Source organism: Oryzias latipes, chromosome 5 (genome assembly GCF_002234675.1).
Source record: "Oryzias latipes chromosome 5, ASM223467v1".
NCBI classification, from domain to species: domain Eukaryota; kingdom Metazoa; phylum Chordata; class Actinopteri; order Beloniformes; family Adrianichthyidae; genus Oryzias; species Oryzias latipes.
Genome location: NC_019863.2, coordinates 2452273 through 2471020, shown reverse-complemented (window position 1 = coordinate 2471020; position 18748 = coordinate 2452273). Strand labels below are relative to the sequence as shown.

Below are 18748 nucleotides of genomic sequence, written 5' to 3'. Positions count from 1 at the left end.
TGCGACAAAAAGAACAACATTATATTCATGTTTAATTGTAACAACACAAAACATGAACATGCTGAACATTTATTAGATTTTCTTTCGGTTAAATAAAAAACGTAACAAAACCAAAAGGTTTGATTTCTTTTTGGGCGATTCAGTTATTTCATTTTAGTTGAATGTGTCTGTTGGAGACTTCACCTCAATGCTGCTTCTTTGATTTTCTTATTATACTTATATTTAAAATTAACTTTAAGTTTTTCAAAAGTGAAAGTCAAGTCTGAAACAGAATTTGTCCTTTAATCCAGACATTGTTAGAAAGCTGCTGTTTCTGTTATAAAGATGACTTGGACCAAATCATTGAATCTGCTTTTTATTTTATTTTAAGAAAATGAAACAAACCTTTTTTCTTGAATCCGTTTTATACATTTATCTCATTCCTTGAAAGTACCAAAAATAACTGAATACAACTCTGCGAAAATGGATTTAATTAGTTAAACATAAATAAGTTTTAACATTTATAACTTTCAATACTTTTACAATGGATGTGTAAAACGTTTAGCAGCAGGATGAACTATTGTTTTATTTATGGTAGAATAAATTGTTCTAAATGAAGACCAGAAGAATACTAATGGAAAGGCAGTAATCTATTACAGGGTCCCTATTATGATTTACACAAGTTCAATTTAAGGATTTAAAGACCAAGTCAAAGAAAATGAAACAAACAGGCAGAGTCTGCCGCTGCTTGCTCTACTGATGCGATTCAACCGGCTTGATCTCCAAGTTTAGATGTCTTTCAGTAAAGCGTGCAGTTTGTTTCAAAGGGATTCCCACTAACTGCTTTGAAGTCCTCCTTGTTTTCAACCCATTTCTCCATGAATCTGCACTTTCCTGCACCAATGAGCTTTAGCTAAATAGCTAACAGAGGTTAAACGATTTACGACCACAGAGAATCCTGGGAAAAAATGTTTCATCTGTGACAGGAAGTCCCATCGCATTGACAAGGCCTATTCACCTGAATTTAAGACACTTAAATGCTTTATACGTCTTTATTTGAGTAAAATTGAATTGAAGACCTTTTAAGGATCTACAGCCCTCCTGTACTGAATCTTAGCAACAACAACGCAGACTTTCTTAGACTCTATCAGCATTTATCATCATCAATACAGAGAGAAATCTAAGAAAATGGAGGTTTAAATCTAAATTGAGAAACAATGTTACATCTTGTCTACAGTTTTTTTATCTAGTCTTCTTTATTTCGTGGAAATATTTGACATGTATGGGATGTCATCAGTTAGCGGGGTAAGAGATTCATCTCTAAAAACAAATCCAACAACATAATAACCAAACGCATCTTTCATCTCAGGAGCAGATCCAAACCTCTCTACAGTCTCTACAGGACTCCAGCATAATGGAGGAGAACGTGTCGTGTTCTGACCTTTCGGAGCAGCAGTCCGTGGGAGATGTTCTCCGATAACATGAAACCTGACACCAGGTGGTGGATGGGGCCCGCTTCTCCACAGTGAGGTCGCAGCACAAACGTGTGGAGGCCTCGCTGCCTGCATCAGACGAGAAACCCGTGAATGTCACGCTCAGGTTTGTGTCATCTAAATATCTGCAGCCCGTCAAAACGTTCATTCACCCAGGAAATATCTAAGTTGTAGACCCTTATTTTAGGTGGTCTACAGCTAAAATAGTGTGGACCACCATTTTAGTGGTGGTCCACACTATTTTAGTGTAGAAAATGCACCTAAAATAGTCTACCACTATTTTAGTGGTCTACAACTCTACAACTTGGATGTTTCCTTTGTGCCCCCCCCCCCCACACACACACACAGACAGCCCATGTAAGGACCTGTAAGGACAGTCGTGACTAAAGCATAGGCTGTCTTACTTTTATGTTTTACATTGTACAGTACAAAAACCATGGAATGTGAGTGTTAAGATGATAAATGTCTGTACCTTCTGAGCTGGTTCAGAACAGTCATGTTGGCGTAGGTGTAGTACAGGTAGTAGGAGTACGGCGGATTGTCCTCTGTAGTCCAGTCAGCAGGCAAGGGACTGTCGAGGTTGAAAATGTGATGCTCGGGTTTGGACTCATCGTCGACGCTGTCGAAGCCCACCACCTACAGACAGAGTGACACCCTGACGGCAGGCCGATGGGGATAACCTGGGTTTTGGGAAGTCACACTCACGTGTTCCAGGAAGAGGTGCAGCTCAGGATGACTGCAGGGATTGATGGTGGCTTCAAAGAGAGGCATGAAAATGTTCTCCAGCATCTCCTGGAAATTAGCCAGCTGCTTCTTTGTCTGATACACATCACTAGCGAGAGGGTCAGAGAACAGGAGCTGTGGTCACAGATGTATTTATCTCATGTTTTTAATGATTTTTACATAGAAACACTTTGATTTGAGCGCCGGAAAACTCCAACTACAGTGTAATGTGACTTTATTGCCTCCTTCCTTTATCGTCAAAGAAAACCCATCTATGCTTGGCTAAAATAAGCTCAGCTTATATAAATACTTAAACAAAACACTTTTGAACTAGAGATGGGCCGATATTTTTTTCCGGTGGATACGATAACTGGTATTTCCCCTGCAACTGTGGCCGATGTCTGATATTTGCCGATGCCTAAGTGTCTGGAATAACACAACGTTTACATTTCCTTTGGTTTTTTTTATTAGAAATGCACAACTTTTCTTTTGCTATTCCATCAGATTGTACTTGACTTTTTGAACATACAGAAAGTAAGTATCACTTTAAAGCTTTGAAAATATATCTGAAACCATTTAGACCATTTATTGACTATTGGACATAACTGTAAACCATAAGCTTCCTATGGTTTTCTATTAGGAAAAAAATGTAATAAAAACAATAATGATAATGGATTACATTTATCTGTTCTTTTTCTTATTGTTCAAAGTTCTAACATTGTGTCCATTATTCATTCACTCCTCATTCATTCTTGATGATGGTAGCTACTAATGTAGCCTCAGCTGTCCTGGGGCAGACTGACAGACTGCCAGTTCACGCCTACGGCCCCTCTGACCATCACCGGGACATTCATACACATTCACACACCAGTGGAGCGGCACTGGAGGCAGGGAGGGTGAAGCGTCTTGCCAATGGACACAACAACAGTTGACTGGGGGGAGTGGGGAACCGACCCTTGGTCATTGGACGACCTGCTCATCCCCCTGTTTAACTGCTGCCAAATATACCTGAAAACAGTTGAATACTGACTATGACTGAAAACATAAGCTTCTCAGTGCACCCAGTGGTTCTATTAGAAACAAATATACATTAAAAAATAAAGTGCATCTGAAAACAGTCAGAACAATATTGGTTGATTTTATAATATCAGACCGAAAAACTAAAATTATGCAAACGTCGGCCGGTACCGCCACCGAGTTTACATAAAAAACCAGAGCGTTTTCTCTTCTCAAAAGCACCTGAAACAAAAATATAGGGCACTCACAAGAGACGAGGCACCTGGATGAGCCAGCGCACATTATCAGAGTACACCCTGTGAGTGACCGCCCACTGAGCCAGCCGGTCCCACTCGTCACGGGAGCGGCCGTAGATGGACAGACGCAGCTCAGAGTTTTGGTATTTGCTCTCCTCCAGGTCAGACATGACCTCCTGGAAAAAACATTCAGCTCAGTGTAAAAGAATCATGTTGATGAGCGTCAGAGTTTATAGAGTCTATTATGCATACCTTTACTATGTGTGCAAAGTATTTTCCTTCAATGTAGTTGTCCGTCTTAATGAAGATCTCTCTGAGGATGGATTCTCCGATAGGGTTGTACTTGGAATTGAACTTATCAAATCGATGAAATGTGTTTCGGTCCTAAAGAAAGGCCGGGGTTATTTTTAAGATCTCTACCAGTTACTCATGTTCTCTCTAAAAGACATCAGCACTCACCGCATGCATGTCGAGTGTGTCCACGCTCAGGTCGTAGGCCGTCAGGTTCATGCTCTCAAAAACATCCTTGAGGGTCTGCTCACGGCCGCACTCCACATGAACGATCTCTCCTTGGTATTTCTTCATGGCCCTCTTGATGAAGCGCAGCAGATGCTTCTGGTTCATGCAGGATGACGCGTGAATGTGTGTGTCCACCTGCAGCACAGCGGAACAGATACGCAGTAAACTTAACCCACCTTTGTCAAAGAGGTTTCATCGTTTCCGTTTGGGGGTGCAACAATTCATTTAAACAATTTGATTCATATCGTAATTTGTGGTTGATGATCCCATTCATAGTCAATGTCGGTTCCTTTTAAACGATCCGATTTGATCCGATTCTCTGACCTAAAATGGATCCAAAACTTCAACCGCTGTGACTCAGAGAGAAACACCTGGAACTGAACAGGGAAGTTTTCCAGATTCCTTAGATTTCAAGTTTAAATGAAATCTGTGTCCAAACAAACAAGTAAACTAGAATGAATGTCAAATCCATTCACAATTGAGTTTCCTAAAGTTCACCACTGTTGTTTTTCCAATCCAAAGGGAACATTCTTAGAACATTCTAGACACTGGATGGTCACATGACTTTGCTAAATTCAAAGTGTTTCCACACATTGGACTGGAATGATGGACTGATCCTATTAACAACTTGCCTCAGACAGACTGATCTGGTTGGATTGTACCATTGGAAAAATGGTAACACCCCCACAGTTTTAAGTTTATCAGCAGGTGAAACGTCCTCAGTTCTTGCCTTTCTTATGTTGTAGAAGTCGCGGTGAGGAACCCTCTTCTGAGCAGCAAGCTCTTTCATCTCATTCAGGAGGATGTGCATTTGAAATTTGGAGCTCAGGTACTGCAGGCGGCGATAGCAGAAAGACTTCCTGAAGGCCGTCCCAAAAAGAAGAAGAAAAAAATAAACAGGCGCGATTAATATTAAACCAAGCTACAGCCGTTACACGAAATATGACCTGATTGAACTTACACTGGCCCGTTGATAATGAGGGACATCATGACGTTCATGTCTGCGATGTACTCTTTTAAATCTGGATACAGCAGCTCAAGTTCTGTGCTCCTAAAAATGAATGAAGTCATTAGCATGCTGTGAAAATATTCTGCTGCTTTATGTGAATATTTCATAATACATGCAAATACGGTTCTGTGCATCTTAAACTATTAAAAAATACATTGTTTTTTTACTTTTATAAAGCTTAAAAGCAGTCTTCTATAAAAACAAATATACGTTTGACCCTTTCTAATAGTTCTTATTAAATGATCAATAGAAACAAACCAGATATTTTGGAGATTTGGTTTTATAAATGAGTAAAGTGAGGTTGACATGTCAACTCGGCTTCATTCCCCAACACTGATCTCAGTGGTTTTTTTCCAAAAACATCATTACAAATATGTTGAACACAGCTGCCACCTGCAGGGTTTCCCCTCCCACACCTGCTTCCAATTCATTTTATCAAAAGTGATCAAAAGTTCATAAACTCGTGGTACTTGTCCATGTTGTAGCTCTTGGTGAAAACATGGACCACACCATCGACCATCTTGCATCCATAACCAGCGTCCGGCGGCAGAATCATGGAGTCCATGTTGTCGTAAGGGTGCGTCTCTGAAACAGGAGGATGGACAGGAGCGTCTGGGAGAAAAAGACCAGTATGAGAAAGAAAACCACAGCAAAGGAACGATTTTTACTGCAGTACAACTTCAGTCAAAGCAGTTTAGTGTCTTAGTCACATGACCCGAACGGGTGCGCCAGGTTTTTGGATGTTTTTGAGCCTGTGGAGGATCGTAGATGAGTGAGGCCGTATCTGAAAAAGGAGTGCAGGTGTGTCTCGAAGTTCCCATGATGCCCACCTATAGTCATGTGTGGGGTTGGTGTATTGTGAAGTATTTGTGAGGATAACACAAGTTACATGGACTATGACGTACAGGTGGCGACCTTAAACCGCACCTCCGTTATTTGTAAGGTGTACGCATTGTCTTTTTGATTTGATTTATTGATTGATTTCAAGCATTGTAGTCAAAAGCAATAAAGAATTTACACATATTTATCAAACTCATTACAGAAATGTTGAAATGCAAAGTTTAAAAAGACAGAAAACAAAACAAAACAAAAAAAGTCACTTAAATGACATTTTGCTTAATTGATACAGTGATCATTAACTAAAATCAAGTAGAGCTTGAATTATTGCTTCAAAAGGAATTGAAAAGGTTCTTACTGACCATGTGCAAATTCTGCATGCACAGATGTGCGTGCGATACGCAAGTACCCGTAGGATTCCCACACACTGCACTGATTGTCAAATTTGTGCACGAACAGAGAGTGCAACAGATGTGCAAGAGCACATTTATGACCTGAGCAGCCCTAATCAGGAGCTCCCTGCACAGTGCACAGGGTTTGAGCCAGGTTAGAAAAACTGAAAAATCCATACAACAAGCCTGCATTTCACCTATTTCACCTTTACGTGTTGTTTAAGTGTTCGCTACTACCAGTCACCTGCAACATGCCCGTAAAAAAAAAAAAGCATGACTATTTATGCTCTTTAAGTTTACAGAGTGGTCTACGACCTTGATATTTCGTTTTGGCCACCTGCATGCCCTCTGCACATTTTCCCCATTTTTCCCCTGCAAACAGCCATAATCCACCCATAATGGAAGTTGTGACTAAGAAATAAAATGCAAAAAGTTCTAATAAATAAAAAAAAAAATAGTTCAGATATACCATTAGTGACAGTCTGGAAGTACAAGTCCGGCCAGTATGCTTGTTGTAAAGTAAAGTATACCGTGTGAAGTGTAGTTTTGTTCATTTTACAACAATTAAAAGCATTTAGGTCAGCTTATTGGTAGAAAACCTCCAACAGTGGGTGTAATCTGAGCTGTACAAGGATTTGAAACAGGGAAAAACATGGCCAGTCTTCTCATGAAATAATTAATGAAATTCTAAAGAGCAGTCAGGAAGACGGATGTTTTATGCGTCATAAAATATGTCACATTAGGTAGATTCACTCGAGTTTGCCGTCGACTGTGTGGCTGATCTGGGTATTGCAGGTAAATCTAGGTTATGGTTTGGATCTTTTAGTTTCCTGAATACCAATCATCCCAAAGGAAGTCAATAAAAGAATTAAAATGAGATTAAAATGAATTCAGGTGTTAAATGATAACATCGATGTCTTTGATCTGTTTAAATATTTACCTACCTTTACTCAGGACATGTGTGACTTTTGAGTCAACGGTTATCCCAATCTTGTGACTGTTTTAAAGGGTAATAAAGTGTTCAATATTCAAATGTGATGGTATCTTAATATATCTCACATTTCAAATGGTTGAAAAGTATTTATGCAAGAGCAAAAAGAGATATTTAGAAGTTAGAACTCAACACTTCTTGCTGAGGAGATAAGACAACAAACAAGTGGACCAAAACCAAAGACTACACAAGTGTCCACATGAGCATGTTCCAAACTGGATGTGTGAGAACCATACCAGCATCCACAGGAGTCTCTGAAACGTCATCATAGAATCCCATATCCAGAGTCTTGGTCCCGAGGTCGTGCAGCGCGTGAGCTGTGGTCTTACAGAAGTTCTGTAAGGAACGGTTTATGTACTTCTCCCTGATGAATAACGCCTTCACCACACATTTCGCAGCATCTACAAGGTCAGTGAAGGGCACCTGAGAAATCACAGTGACAATGAACACGTGCCAGACTCGCTTCACCCCAGTCACTCTTTCCAGGATGGACGGGTCAGAGAGTCCTACCCCGCACTTTTCGTCTCCAGATATCGAGACTCGCAGGTACTCCCTTTCCAGTGGCATCTGTCTCTCCCGAAAGCCCATATATTCAGTGTCCACACTCTTGTCCTTCAGTCTTTTGGGATACAGACACGGTTAAAGCAGTTCAAACAAAGAGACGAACAGGAGCCTCTAAAACTCAGCTGGACATTTGGTAGAAGGGTAAGCAAAGCTCTTAGTCTGAAAGTCCGATGATGTCAGCTGTTATGGGAAATGATTGTTTTGAGGAAGGTTTCTGGAAACTATTCTCCAAATGCAGGAGTAATTCAGACTTGGGGTAATTACATGCAATGAATTGAACACCGTCACAAACATTGTCAAGAACTTCCATGCAGACGTTAATTTACAGAAATCAAACACACTGGAGCAGCTGTTTCACATGTTTAGTAAGGAGCAAATGTACAAATGTAACCTCAAGAGTGTGAAATACTGAGTTTAGCTAATGTCTTCAACATGGACATCATAAATCTGATTCTTTAACTCAAATTATGAGGCTGGACGTTTATTTTCAAAAGTCAACAAAACATGAATGCATAGGTGAATCTGAAGTGACTTCTGTTGATACAAGAACCGCTCTCTGACATTGCAGAGTGCATCCCTCGTGGGTTCATGAGAAAAGTCACCTTTGTGCACTGATAAAGGTTACTGCATTTCCCAGCATGCAGCACAGGAGTTTGACCAGAGCAGACACCTTCACATGTTGCCAGTACCTGCATCTGTCCGACAGAAGCTGTTCTGAAAACCTTTTCTCAACCTGCCGTCGCCTACGTTGGCTTCTGCTAAATCTCTGCATTATGATGAGCTCGTTCTTCTTATGAGTAACTTAGAATTTCCTATAGACATCCTATCATGTAAAAAATATAAATAGTAATTGAAATCAAACAGTGGATGTGACAGTTATGGAGCTTGTGCTGTAAATGCTTGGCTTTTGACAACAAAACAGCAACTCCATGCGCTTAAACAAGCCTGATTGGTTAATTTTGTTGATGCATTTGCAGTGAAATATCAAATGTATAAATAATTGAAACAGTGCGGATGCATCACAAACACCTCTTCAATCCTTCTGAATAAAGTCTGTGAGCGCTTTAACACTACAATTATATTTTGACTCAATTGCAGGGAGATTTATGTTAAAAAAAAGTCTTCCAGTGCTTCTGTTAACTATTATTTACACGTCAATAATATACAGTGGAGGATCTCTTACTGATTTTGTATGTTTGCCCACTTAAAAAGAAATAGTCTGCCATGCTAATGGTAGGTTAATTTGTACCTAATTTGTAAAATCAAGAGCAAGAGAAAAAACCATCAAGAAACAACTTTGAGGAATGTATAAACCGGTACTTTTATTTAATTGAGGGACATAAATTTTTGAACCCTTTGTCAGAAAGACTTTGTACTTTGTGTCAAAACCCTCATTAGCAGCACAGAAGCCAGAGGGTCCTTGAAGCTGATGAAAACACATTAGGAGGAATTTTGGTCCACTCTACTATGAAAATGTTTTCTAAATCATTCCGATTTGGTGGCTGTTGCTTGGCAAAGCTGAGCTTCAGTTCTCTCCACAGGTTTTCTACAGGACTGAGGTCCAGAGACTGGCTGGACCGCTCCATGACCACGATCTGGCAGAGAGAGCCATAATAAGCCAAAATACAATTTTGTGAGAGCCATACAATGTATTTAAAACTAAAGACACAAGTAAATGTGTGCATTTTATGTAATTTCAACACTTTTAAAGTACAATAAGTCTGTGGATTCATTTTAATAACTTTGTTATTGTAGCAGACGGAGTTGGACTGGGTGGCTGTTGGGTCGCGTTCTAAGTTCCGGAATTCATTAAACGCATCAAGCAGAGATGCTGGTTGGCCCTCAGTTCTGTCGCTCAGCCTGTCGTTGGGGAGTTTGGACCAATGGGGTTCAGCTATGGGGCGAATAAGGGAAATAGGAGGGCTGGTGCGGGAGCGGGGGAAGAAAAACTTGGGGGGGGCGCTCTAGGCGGGAGAGACTCAGGAGTTGCTGAACAAGTTGTACAGAGTTGGTTACGGCTTGCAGTAACCAGAATAAAGAACCCTAAAAGAGGTTAAGACTCTGTGCCTCAGTGTGGGGAAGGGACACTACATTATGCTGTCGCTAATAAATGATGAGTATTTCTTAGCATTAATGTGACTTCTGGTGCTGCATGGTGGTTTTGTTGATGGTCTTGTCTAGTGGATCCGTGGTGAGTTTAAGTTTCATGCAGGCGTTGAGACTTTTGTTAAACGTGATCGTCTTAATGTTCTTTAGATGTGAGAAAGACTGCTCACATGCAGACGTGGAGCCAAACATTGTCAGTACAGCAATACTCACACGCTGCAGTGTGGGATATTTGACGGGCAGCGTGTTCTAAGTTTTGACAATCAGTGCGCCGTTTTCACCTCGCTGCCTGCGCCCACTACCCCTCCCCTCTTCCTTCTCAAAGACGGGAGCGCATCTGCAGGAGGGACGGCAATTCTCAGGTTTCAGGCTGGTTCAAACTCTGTGATATAACAGATAATAATAAACTGATAGTGGCACAGATTTTTTTCTCCAAGCATCACTACTACTGCGCCTGCACCGCATCGCGCCAAAATAGGACTGGTCCATTGAAACTTTTTTTTCATCAAAACTTTGGCCATCAAAAGAGCCAGATATGGCTCGTGAGCCATGGGTTCCCGACCCCTGCACTAACTGCTCTGTGTGAGCCAGAACTCTTAATGGTTACTAGAAGATCAAACACTTATTTCCTTCAATGAAATGCAAATTCATTTATATAAATTATATAAAGCTGATTTCTGGATTTCTCTATCTCTCACTGTTCAAATGAACCCACCAATAGGATGGCAGACTATCAATTACCGGTACATTTTAAGTGGGCAAACCTACCAAATCAGCAAGTAATCAAATATTTCCTCTACTGTAAAGTGTGCATACCCACATGACAAAAGCAGTGACACAAAGTAGACATTTGTATTGTAGGTTAGTCAAATAAGTATGCAAGTTCCAGATCATGCACATCTACTTTTCAGGGTACAAGCAAGCAAAACAGAGTAGATCGCAGTAGAACCAACAGAAGCAAAGAGCAGAGAAAGCATGCATACTGAGGCTGAGCTCACTCACTCTAGGTCTGCAGCACTGTCGATTTTCATGAAGTCCTGTTTGGCACGGAGCAAGATCTCTGGCTCAAGCCTTGGGGTGATGCGCAGCGGGGCGTTATTGTGTGGGAAAGGCAGGGGGGCAAACACCGAGGAAAGTTAGCACACAAGAGGAAAGACACAGTTTACAAGCAAAAAGCGGACACCCAAGCGTCCTTCCACAGATGTACGCAGAAAGAATGAAAACATCACCGGGCAACAGTCAACCCCAGCCAGTGAAACGGGGCCTAACGGGGGGCGTCGGTTCACCACCCAGTGATTGGCTTAGTAATGCAGCTGGCATCAATCTTAGTAACACAGACAGAGCCCACCTCTGGAGGAGAGTTGGTGTAGTTGAAGGTGTAACACAAGAACAGGTGGTGCACAGCTCATTAAACTGATAGCTGAGGTAAGTTAGTCACACAGTAGGCTTTTGGAGGTTGATAAGCATGTGCGCATGAACGAACAGCATCCTTTCCAACAGCAGGGAGGAGGGCTGTGTTTGTCCGTCTGGGGTCAATAAGATGATTTAGCGAGTCTGTTTGCGTTTCCTCACCTAATATCCTGACTGATCTGCCTCTCCAGGCGGTGCCGCCGCTCCTCCAGCTGTTCGATGGGGCTGTCCTCTGGAAACTCGTACGGTGCACTTCGCATATCGCTCTCCGCCATGGTGCGCGTGAAGAGCTCCTGGTGCCGGCACAGGTCATAAAATGTAGAGGCAGGAGTCATATTAAAAGCTTTGTACATGCAGACATATGGCAGACAGCGAGGCTTACACAAACACAAAACCATCTGTTATGTTAAGATGAAAAAAAGCAGGAATTATGGAGATTTCTTTCACACCAAAATAAGGAAAAGAAAGAACATTTCAACGTGTTACTCTGGATTTATAAAACTTATCTTTGTGTTTCTGCAAGTCAAGAATTAAATCTTCAAGAAGAGGCTCAACTCTAAAAGTGTTTTATTATTATTATTATATATTATTATTCAAAACCAAACCTAGTTAAGTGTTTGTCAAAGTTGTTGTAAACTAATCATTTAAATTGATGGTTCCATGAGGTTTGCATTGCGTGACGGCCTCACTGAATCCCCACCTCTGCGATCTCTTTGTATTTGTCCTCCATTGATGTGCGCAGGTCGATGGGAGAGTGAGAGAGGGAAACGGGGGTTCCTGGGAGGGATCGCTGAGGCTTGAGGGGCTTCGGCCCAGAAACGCCACGGAGGTCTGGGGAGGAGAAGAGGGGCAGCTTGGATCACACAATGTGCCACAGCAACAGTGATTTCTTTACTTCCACGTCTTCCTGAAACTAACAAGCCTGAAGAAGTTTTGTTACCAAAAAGATCTAAAACCATTTACATTTAAACCAACATTGCAGATATAAAAAAAAAGATGTTTAAAAATGATGATGTTTAAAAAAAAGACTAAACATCTCATAATAATCTTTACCAACGAAATGCATAATCGATTTAATTCAATCTTAAAAGCCATAATTTTTTTTTTATTTAACACCTTTATCAACAAAGTCTAAATGTTTGTTTAGCTTAAACCACGGGTTTATGGAAACTGTTTTTTTTATTACTAAAAGAATTAGGTCTGCAAACAGAAATGTACATAGAAAATACAAAAATAAATTTCAATAAATGAATTTCATGAATTTGTCAATCCTAACAAAATCATTTAAGGAACTACAAGATGATTACTTTTGAAGAAACTGAGATTAAAAAGTTTCAAAAAAAGATTACCCGTAAATAAGACAGAGTAAACAGCTGCATTTTGAAAGCTCTGAACATTTCATCAGCAGCAACATTTTTTTATTTGATTTGATTTACCTGTGCAGCACTTTGGATCTCTGGTAGATATTAAAGCGCTTTACAAATAAAAATCAACTGATTTAACAATTAACAATGATGGCAACCAATTGGTTGTGTGAGTTGTATTTAGATTCAAAGGGATTCTGAACTGTGTTTTATACTGGAATCAATCTGGATATTGAAACTGTCCCTCCTAGTCTAGGACACATTTTTAGCCCTTGTGCCATCTTGTGGGGTCCAGGTGACCCCACCCTTGCATTGACGTGTTCTCCCTACCATGACAAAGGTGGATAAAGGTGGAAAGAGATTTCATGTAATCCATGGAGACCAGTGAAGATCACAAATCATTGAAGAAAAAAGGTTCAGAGCACTGTCTAGTGGGTCTAGATGACCCCACAAGATAACACAAGGGTTAGAGAAGACAAACAGGGAATAACTTCTTTGTTTGAAAAAAACATACCAAAAGTTTATATGACTCTTTTCTTGAATTGTTAAAGTTTATTTTGAAAGTCTAAATATGTATCTTTAACTTACCCAAAAATGACTTTAGTGTTACAGGAAACCAAACCAACCCTTCTTTGTGGAGTGACTTGGCAGGTTTTAGAAACCTCTCTTTACTTTCTCTATTTTAGGCACAAGGTTTGTGTCTTTGCATAAAATATAAATAAAGCAGGAGTGCTCTGGGGTAAAAGAAGTTGTCTGGAAAAAGGCAGTAGAAATGTTTTGGGGGTTGTCACCACTGCCAGTCAGCACAAACGAGTCTCACATGATGGTCTAAATGGAAAGTATCCAGTCAACGTAAAAATCTAGGACACTGGCACTTAAAGAAAAGCAGTTGTTAGCAAGAAGCAGTCATCAGTGCAAATTTTATATCCTTCCGTTAAATGTAAATCTCCCTTTCTCCATATTATATGTATCCACCGTCTTAATCAGGTTTTTCTTTTGGATGAAGCGCATTGTCAGTACAGGATCTCTGACGTCTGAAGACCTCATCATCAATGCAAACAATTCAACGATAAGTTAAAAAAACAAGAAATACCACCAACAGGAGCGTCTGAACGACAATGATTAACTGCAGAAGTCTGGGAAGGTTTCTGCTGCTGAGGAAGGTCAGATCAGAGACTAGATGTCCTTCCACCTTCTGCCATAAACAGCATCGAAAAAAACTGCATCGCTGTGTGGAAGCGCCTCAGGGGGTGATGAACGCGACCCAGAAGATTGTCAACTGTTAGAAGAGCTGCGTCAAAAAGCTGAAAAGCTCCTTAAGGACACATCAGCCTGTGTGTTAGAACTGCTGCCGTCAGGTCCACGATCCAGACAAATCCAATCAGAGTAAAGCCATAAAACGGTTTTTATACAACGGCAATAACTTCACTAAACAACCAACAAATTACAGCTTAGAATGGATTGTTCACCTAGACCAAATAAATGATCTCTGGAGTTTTTATTTGTTATCTGTTTTAATATGGTTTCTATTTTAATTAGTATGAATTACTACTGACAGTCGATGTACAACTTTTGCTGTACATAAAATACGTTACATTAATGACAATCAAATCTTGTCTGGGAATGAACAGAGGAGCATGGAAAACCCTTTAAACACGGGAGAGTCGCTCTGAAAACGCGGGGGTCCTGTGACAAACCGCTTTTTAATCAACGCACACTAACGTCCGGGCTGATCCTCCTCTCCAGCATGGAGATGCACAGCTCAAATGCCACTGATCAGGCCTTCTAGTTAGAAAACAGAGTAAATAAATAAATCAACCAAAGTGAGTGACTAATAGCCAGATGAAGTCCTTCCTGTAGTGCACTGCAGATTGAAATCCACTGAGGAGCACCGACCATCTTGTTTTGTGAATTTCAAAGAGGCCAAGCGCTGTTGTGATACAGTCACACAGTCTTTCACCCAGGACTGAGTGCTCACCTCGCTCCTTCATTATTGGAGCCCTTGTTAGTGTGACATTGGTGTCAGGCTTCTGCTGCCCGAGTCTAGGCAGTGCAGTTCAGACGGAGCAGAGCCCAACTCTCATAACTACACCTACTGGCACACAGCAGCAACTTTCAGACACAAAGCTCAACCCAAGTAACAACGATGACACGGTTCCTGACATCTACCTACAGGATTGCCTGAATAAACAAGTTTTATGACCAGATGATCCAATAGCTTATATAGCAGCTCAACTACATGTTCAAAGGATACTGTGTCCGTATCAGATAACACGAATATACAAACTGTTCTTGTCAATACAGAGTGTACAGATCGTCAGATTGCTTTTTTGTTTTGTTTTTTTGCAAAACAAATAGGTGAATTTAAGTTACAAAACAAAGAATATTTTACCTGCAAGCATATGACAGTGAGCCTAAAAGGAACCTTTGCTGACAGGTTTTGCTATTCGGCACACATCTTTTCCAGCTTTGGGTTATCATTCTAAAACCCGTCATCATCAGCCCAAGCTCAATCTGTTGTTTGTAGAGCGTTTCATTAAGTCAGCGGTTCGGTTCCAAGTCTGAACCACTGAAAAAAGGGACATTTAAAAGTACTCCAAGTCATGTAACTAAACTAGAAACGCTCCATGTGGATGCAAACGAGTAAATGCTGACAGTCAGTGACAGAAACAAGACCTACATAAAGTCATCATTAAAATAAACAACTGCAGGTTGGGGAAAGAAACAGCTGTGAAGATGAACTCTAAAACACAGCAGCGCATTGCGTCTCCGTTAGAGACAGACTCAATACACACAAAGCAAGACAAGTAAAATAAAAGGTCAATTTAAATAAATCATTATGCTGCTCATGCCATAAATTCTGTTGACATTAAGTAAATTAAAACTAAATATATGGAAAACAACATTAAATATTGAATACTTCTAAAACTGACATTTTAGCAAAACCAACTAACTTTTTCAAAAGAAAAATTGATCTAGTTATGATTAAGAACTACATACTATAACTACTATATGTTGTTGCATTTCTTAGTTACTACTGGAGGTTCAAGTTAGCCATAGTTGAAATCACATCATCTGCAAAGCATTATGGGTAAAGTGTAGTTTAAGAAAAAAATTCTTGCTGTGATGAAAAGATCATTTTTGGGATGACACATTATTGTGTTTCTCAGCAACTCGTTTCTTACCGTCATCTCTTAAGACGTAATATTCAAAAAGATTTAAACAAAATGTCAAATGTATTCATGAATATACTAAAAACACAGAAAAGTGTTAATTAGCATCAAAGAGGAGACAGTTACTCCTCATTGACTCAGACTGTAAAAGGTTTTACTGGAATATGTCTGAATTTTTGCCTTAGTTCTTCTGTTAAAAAGTTGACAAACAGCTGTAATTTGTAAAATAAATATGAAACGCTTCATTTTTGTTTACATCGTCCCCAAAAACTTCAAGAAATTAGGGCAAATCATCCATATCTCCTAACAAAAGTCTTTAGTTTCTCTTGTTTTATCTTAGCATTTTGTCATGACATTACAGAGGATTTCATGAACACCTTACCCTACAAAGAGCAGCAGAAACTTTGAATAACACCAAATTCCCACCCAACAGCTGTATCCCATCGGGCACACGCAGGATAAGCAGTTATCATAAGATACAGTACCTCTGTCTGTCAGTAAGAGTCAGAGTTTCCTTTTCCGAGTGCCTGCGGGATGCTGGGACATGTAACTAGGCCCGGGACGTCTGATGAGCCCTCCCCCACTGATACAGAGAATGACAGCTAAACCGGAGTGTGCTCAGTCTCTGCACAACAAAAGCTGCACCGACACCAGAGCTAGAGTTTCCCCTTCTGTGCCGTGACTGTCGCTGCCTTCAGGGAACTGCTGAGCCACTACTTTCCCTTTTTTCACCTCCCGTTTTCTGTGTGAGCTGCTTCCTGGATCATTCAGAGCACGAACAGCAAAGCCAGCAAAGCTCCCGGATTTAAATACTGGGTTGGAATATACCATGTCCCCCCAAAAGAAGGGATGGATCTGGGTAAACCACTCCTGCTTTATTGTGTGGTAATTATGGAGGAGGCTCTGAATCGATGGCCACTCCCACTCCTCTCCTGGCTCACTAAAGCATCACTCATGAAAATATCTGATCCGTCTAAAGAGAAGGAAGGAGATTGATTCTATTATTTTCTCCCCCTTCATCTATGTGGGTTTAACTGAAGCACCTACTTTAATGCGCAGACATTTTTCCTAGCACAGATGTTAAAGCCACTTTTAATTTTCATCTTTAAATTCTATTAGGTCTAATTTACTGCCAGATGGTCAAACTAAATCTTCAAGAATAAACAAAAACAGGTGAAATGTATAGAACAAACCATTACTGAAGACTGACAAATACAGAACAGTTATTAGACTATGAAATAAGAAAAATCAAACAACTGTTTATTTCTTGTGAAAGACATTTTTCTGTACAGGACAAACATTTGATGCAATTCAGTCTAGTTTTCTGGATGGTTTCTTTGTCTGCACCTCATCAGCTGGGAGACACTTCTATTTAGAGAGCTCTTTATGTCGACAATGCTGAGGCTTTACACTTGGGACCATGTAATTATTCCACACAATACTGCAGAGCTGAGCTTCATTACTGATTGTTCTGCATAGTTCCCCAAAATAAACACCCAAATCAATTTCACGTGATCCCTAAAGGAGGGGGTCTGCACTCCTGGCACTACCCACCACCAAGGAAAACATTCAACTCTGTATGAGAACTGGATTTTATGACCCCTTCCCTCTGGCATTACAAACAGGAAGTACCCGTCCGCTCCAAGAAGCCACCATACCATAGCCTGAGTAAACAGCTATTACTCAGTCTATTTGCCAGAATAACCATTCTTGATCTACTACCTCTTTTGTGGCTGCCATAGAAACGTTGACCCAGAACAACTCTGACCAATCACTGCTTACTGACAACATCTGGCTCCAACATGGTGGCGTTCGTACCAAGTCAAAAAGGCAAACGAATTGACTTCATTCTGTTGGAGCTGTGAGTAAACCATTCTCTAAAAGTGATATCACACTCACTCGGTCCAGGTCTCATATACAGTCAATTGTAGGAGCGTAACAATTATTGGACCTAAATTATTTCTATTACTTTGATCCAATTAGATCCATCTGTCTGAGACAAGTTTTTAAATCAGGTTGACCTATACTGTTATAAAACAGTTTGAAAATTAAATAAATCAATTATATCAATATAAATACCTTTTGGATTGAGTCACGGTAGGTTTATTTTACTATAACATAAAAACGACCACGTCCATCACACTGGACAACGCACAAATGATGTCAGCAAAAACAAATCAGTCCATTGTTCCAGTCCAATATGTAGAAACACCATGAATTTAGCAAAGTCATGTGACCATACACTGTGCTAGAATGTTCCCTTTGGATTCTTTGGAAGTGGAAAAACAACAGTGGACTGAACTTTAGGAAACTAAAATGTGAATGGATTTGACATTCATTCTAGTTTGTTTGGACACATATTTCATTTACACTTGATGATCTAGAAACATTGACTATGAATTGTATCGTCAACCACCAATTATCATATGAATCGAATTTTTGTTTAACCCCTAGTCAATGGTGAGAATTAAAGACTGCACAACAGGGGCCAAAAATTGTAAGATCCAACAAAGTCAAGATAATTAGTTCAAACACCACAGATAATTGGCATGTGTAACTAAAGACCACTAAGCAGCAAAGTTTCCTTGCCTAAAAAGGTCATTTGTCCTTCATAGTTAACAAAGGTTAACAATGTCAGTAATAAAAGCTGCGGTTATATGTGCTAAATATTTGATCAAAGACCAGATTAGAATGGAACTGTGTACTTGGGCCCAGAAAAACTCTCTCTGATTATAACAAACGTTTACATACGCCACACTTTCGGTCGGAATAAATCATTTGGACATGCGCAGAACTAACTAAAAACCCTGAAACGCCCGTAGAAGAAGAAACATTGAGTTCTGTTGTAAACAAACAAAGCTGCAGCATAGAGCGAGAAGATCTTCTAAATGTGATTTTATTATTGTTAGGATTATTATTAAGTGCCTGTTAGCTC

At 40.1% G+C, this 18748-nt stretch overlaps 1 protein-coding gene across 7 annotated transcripts in view; it reads right to left on the bottom strand.

Moving 5' to 3' along the window:
* Window positions 1-18748, bottom strand: part of LOC101167198 (AMP deaminase 2) — a 34700-nt gene that overhangs the window by 3656 nt on the left and 12296 nt on the right. For 4 of the 7 annotated variants that reach the window (XM_011474629.3, XM_004068541.4, XM_020703002.2 and 1 more), the window contains 14 exons: window positions 11977-12107; window positions 11439-11569; window positions 10869-10937; window positions 7707-7815; window positions 7433-7619; window positions 5447-5588; window positions 4929-5018; window positions 4698-4827; window positions 3908-4102; window positions 3701-3832; window positions 3461-3624; window positions 2178-2304; window positions 1945-2108; window positions 1421-1541 (listed from right to left, as the gene is read on the bottom strand). In XM_011474629.3, coding sequence (XP_011472931.1) covers window positions 1421-1541; window positions 1945-2108; window positions 2178-2304; window positions 3461-3624; window positions 3701-3832; window positions 3908-4102; window positions 4698-4827; window positions 4929-5018; window positions 5447-5588; window positions 7433-7619; window positions 7707-7815; window positions 10869-10937; window positions 11439-11569; window positions 11977-12107 — 1892 coding nt within the window. Of the gene's footprint in view, window positions 1-1420; window positions 1542-1944; window positions 2109-2177; window positions 2305-3460; window positions 3625-3700; window positions 3833-3907; window positions 4103-4697; window positions 4828-4928; window positions 5019-5446; window positions 5589-7432; window positions 7620-7706; window positions 7816-10868; window positions 10938-11438; window positions 11570-11976; window positions 12108-16298; window positions 16587-18748 lie in introns of those variants that run through there. The other 3 variants (XM_011474630.3, XM_011474628.3, XM_011474631.3) reach the window with 2 other exon arrangements.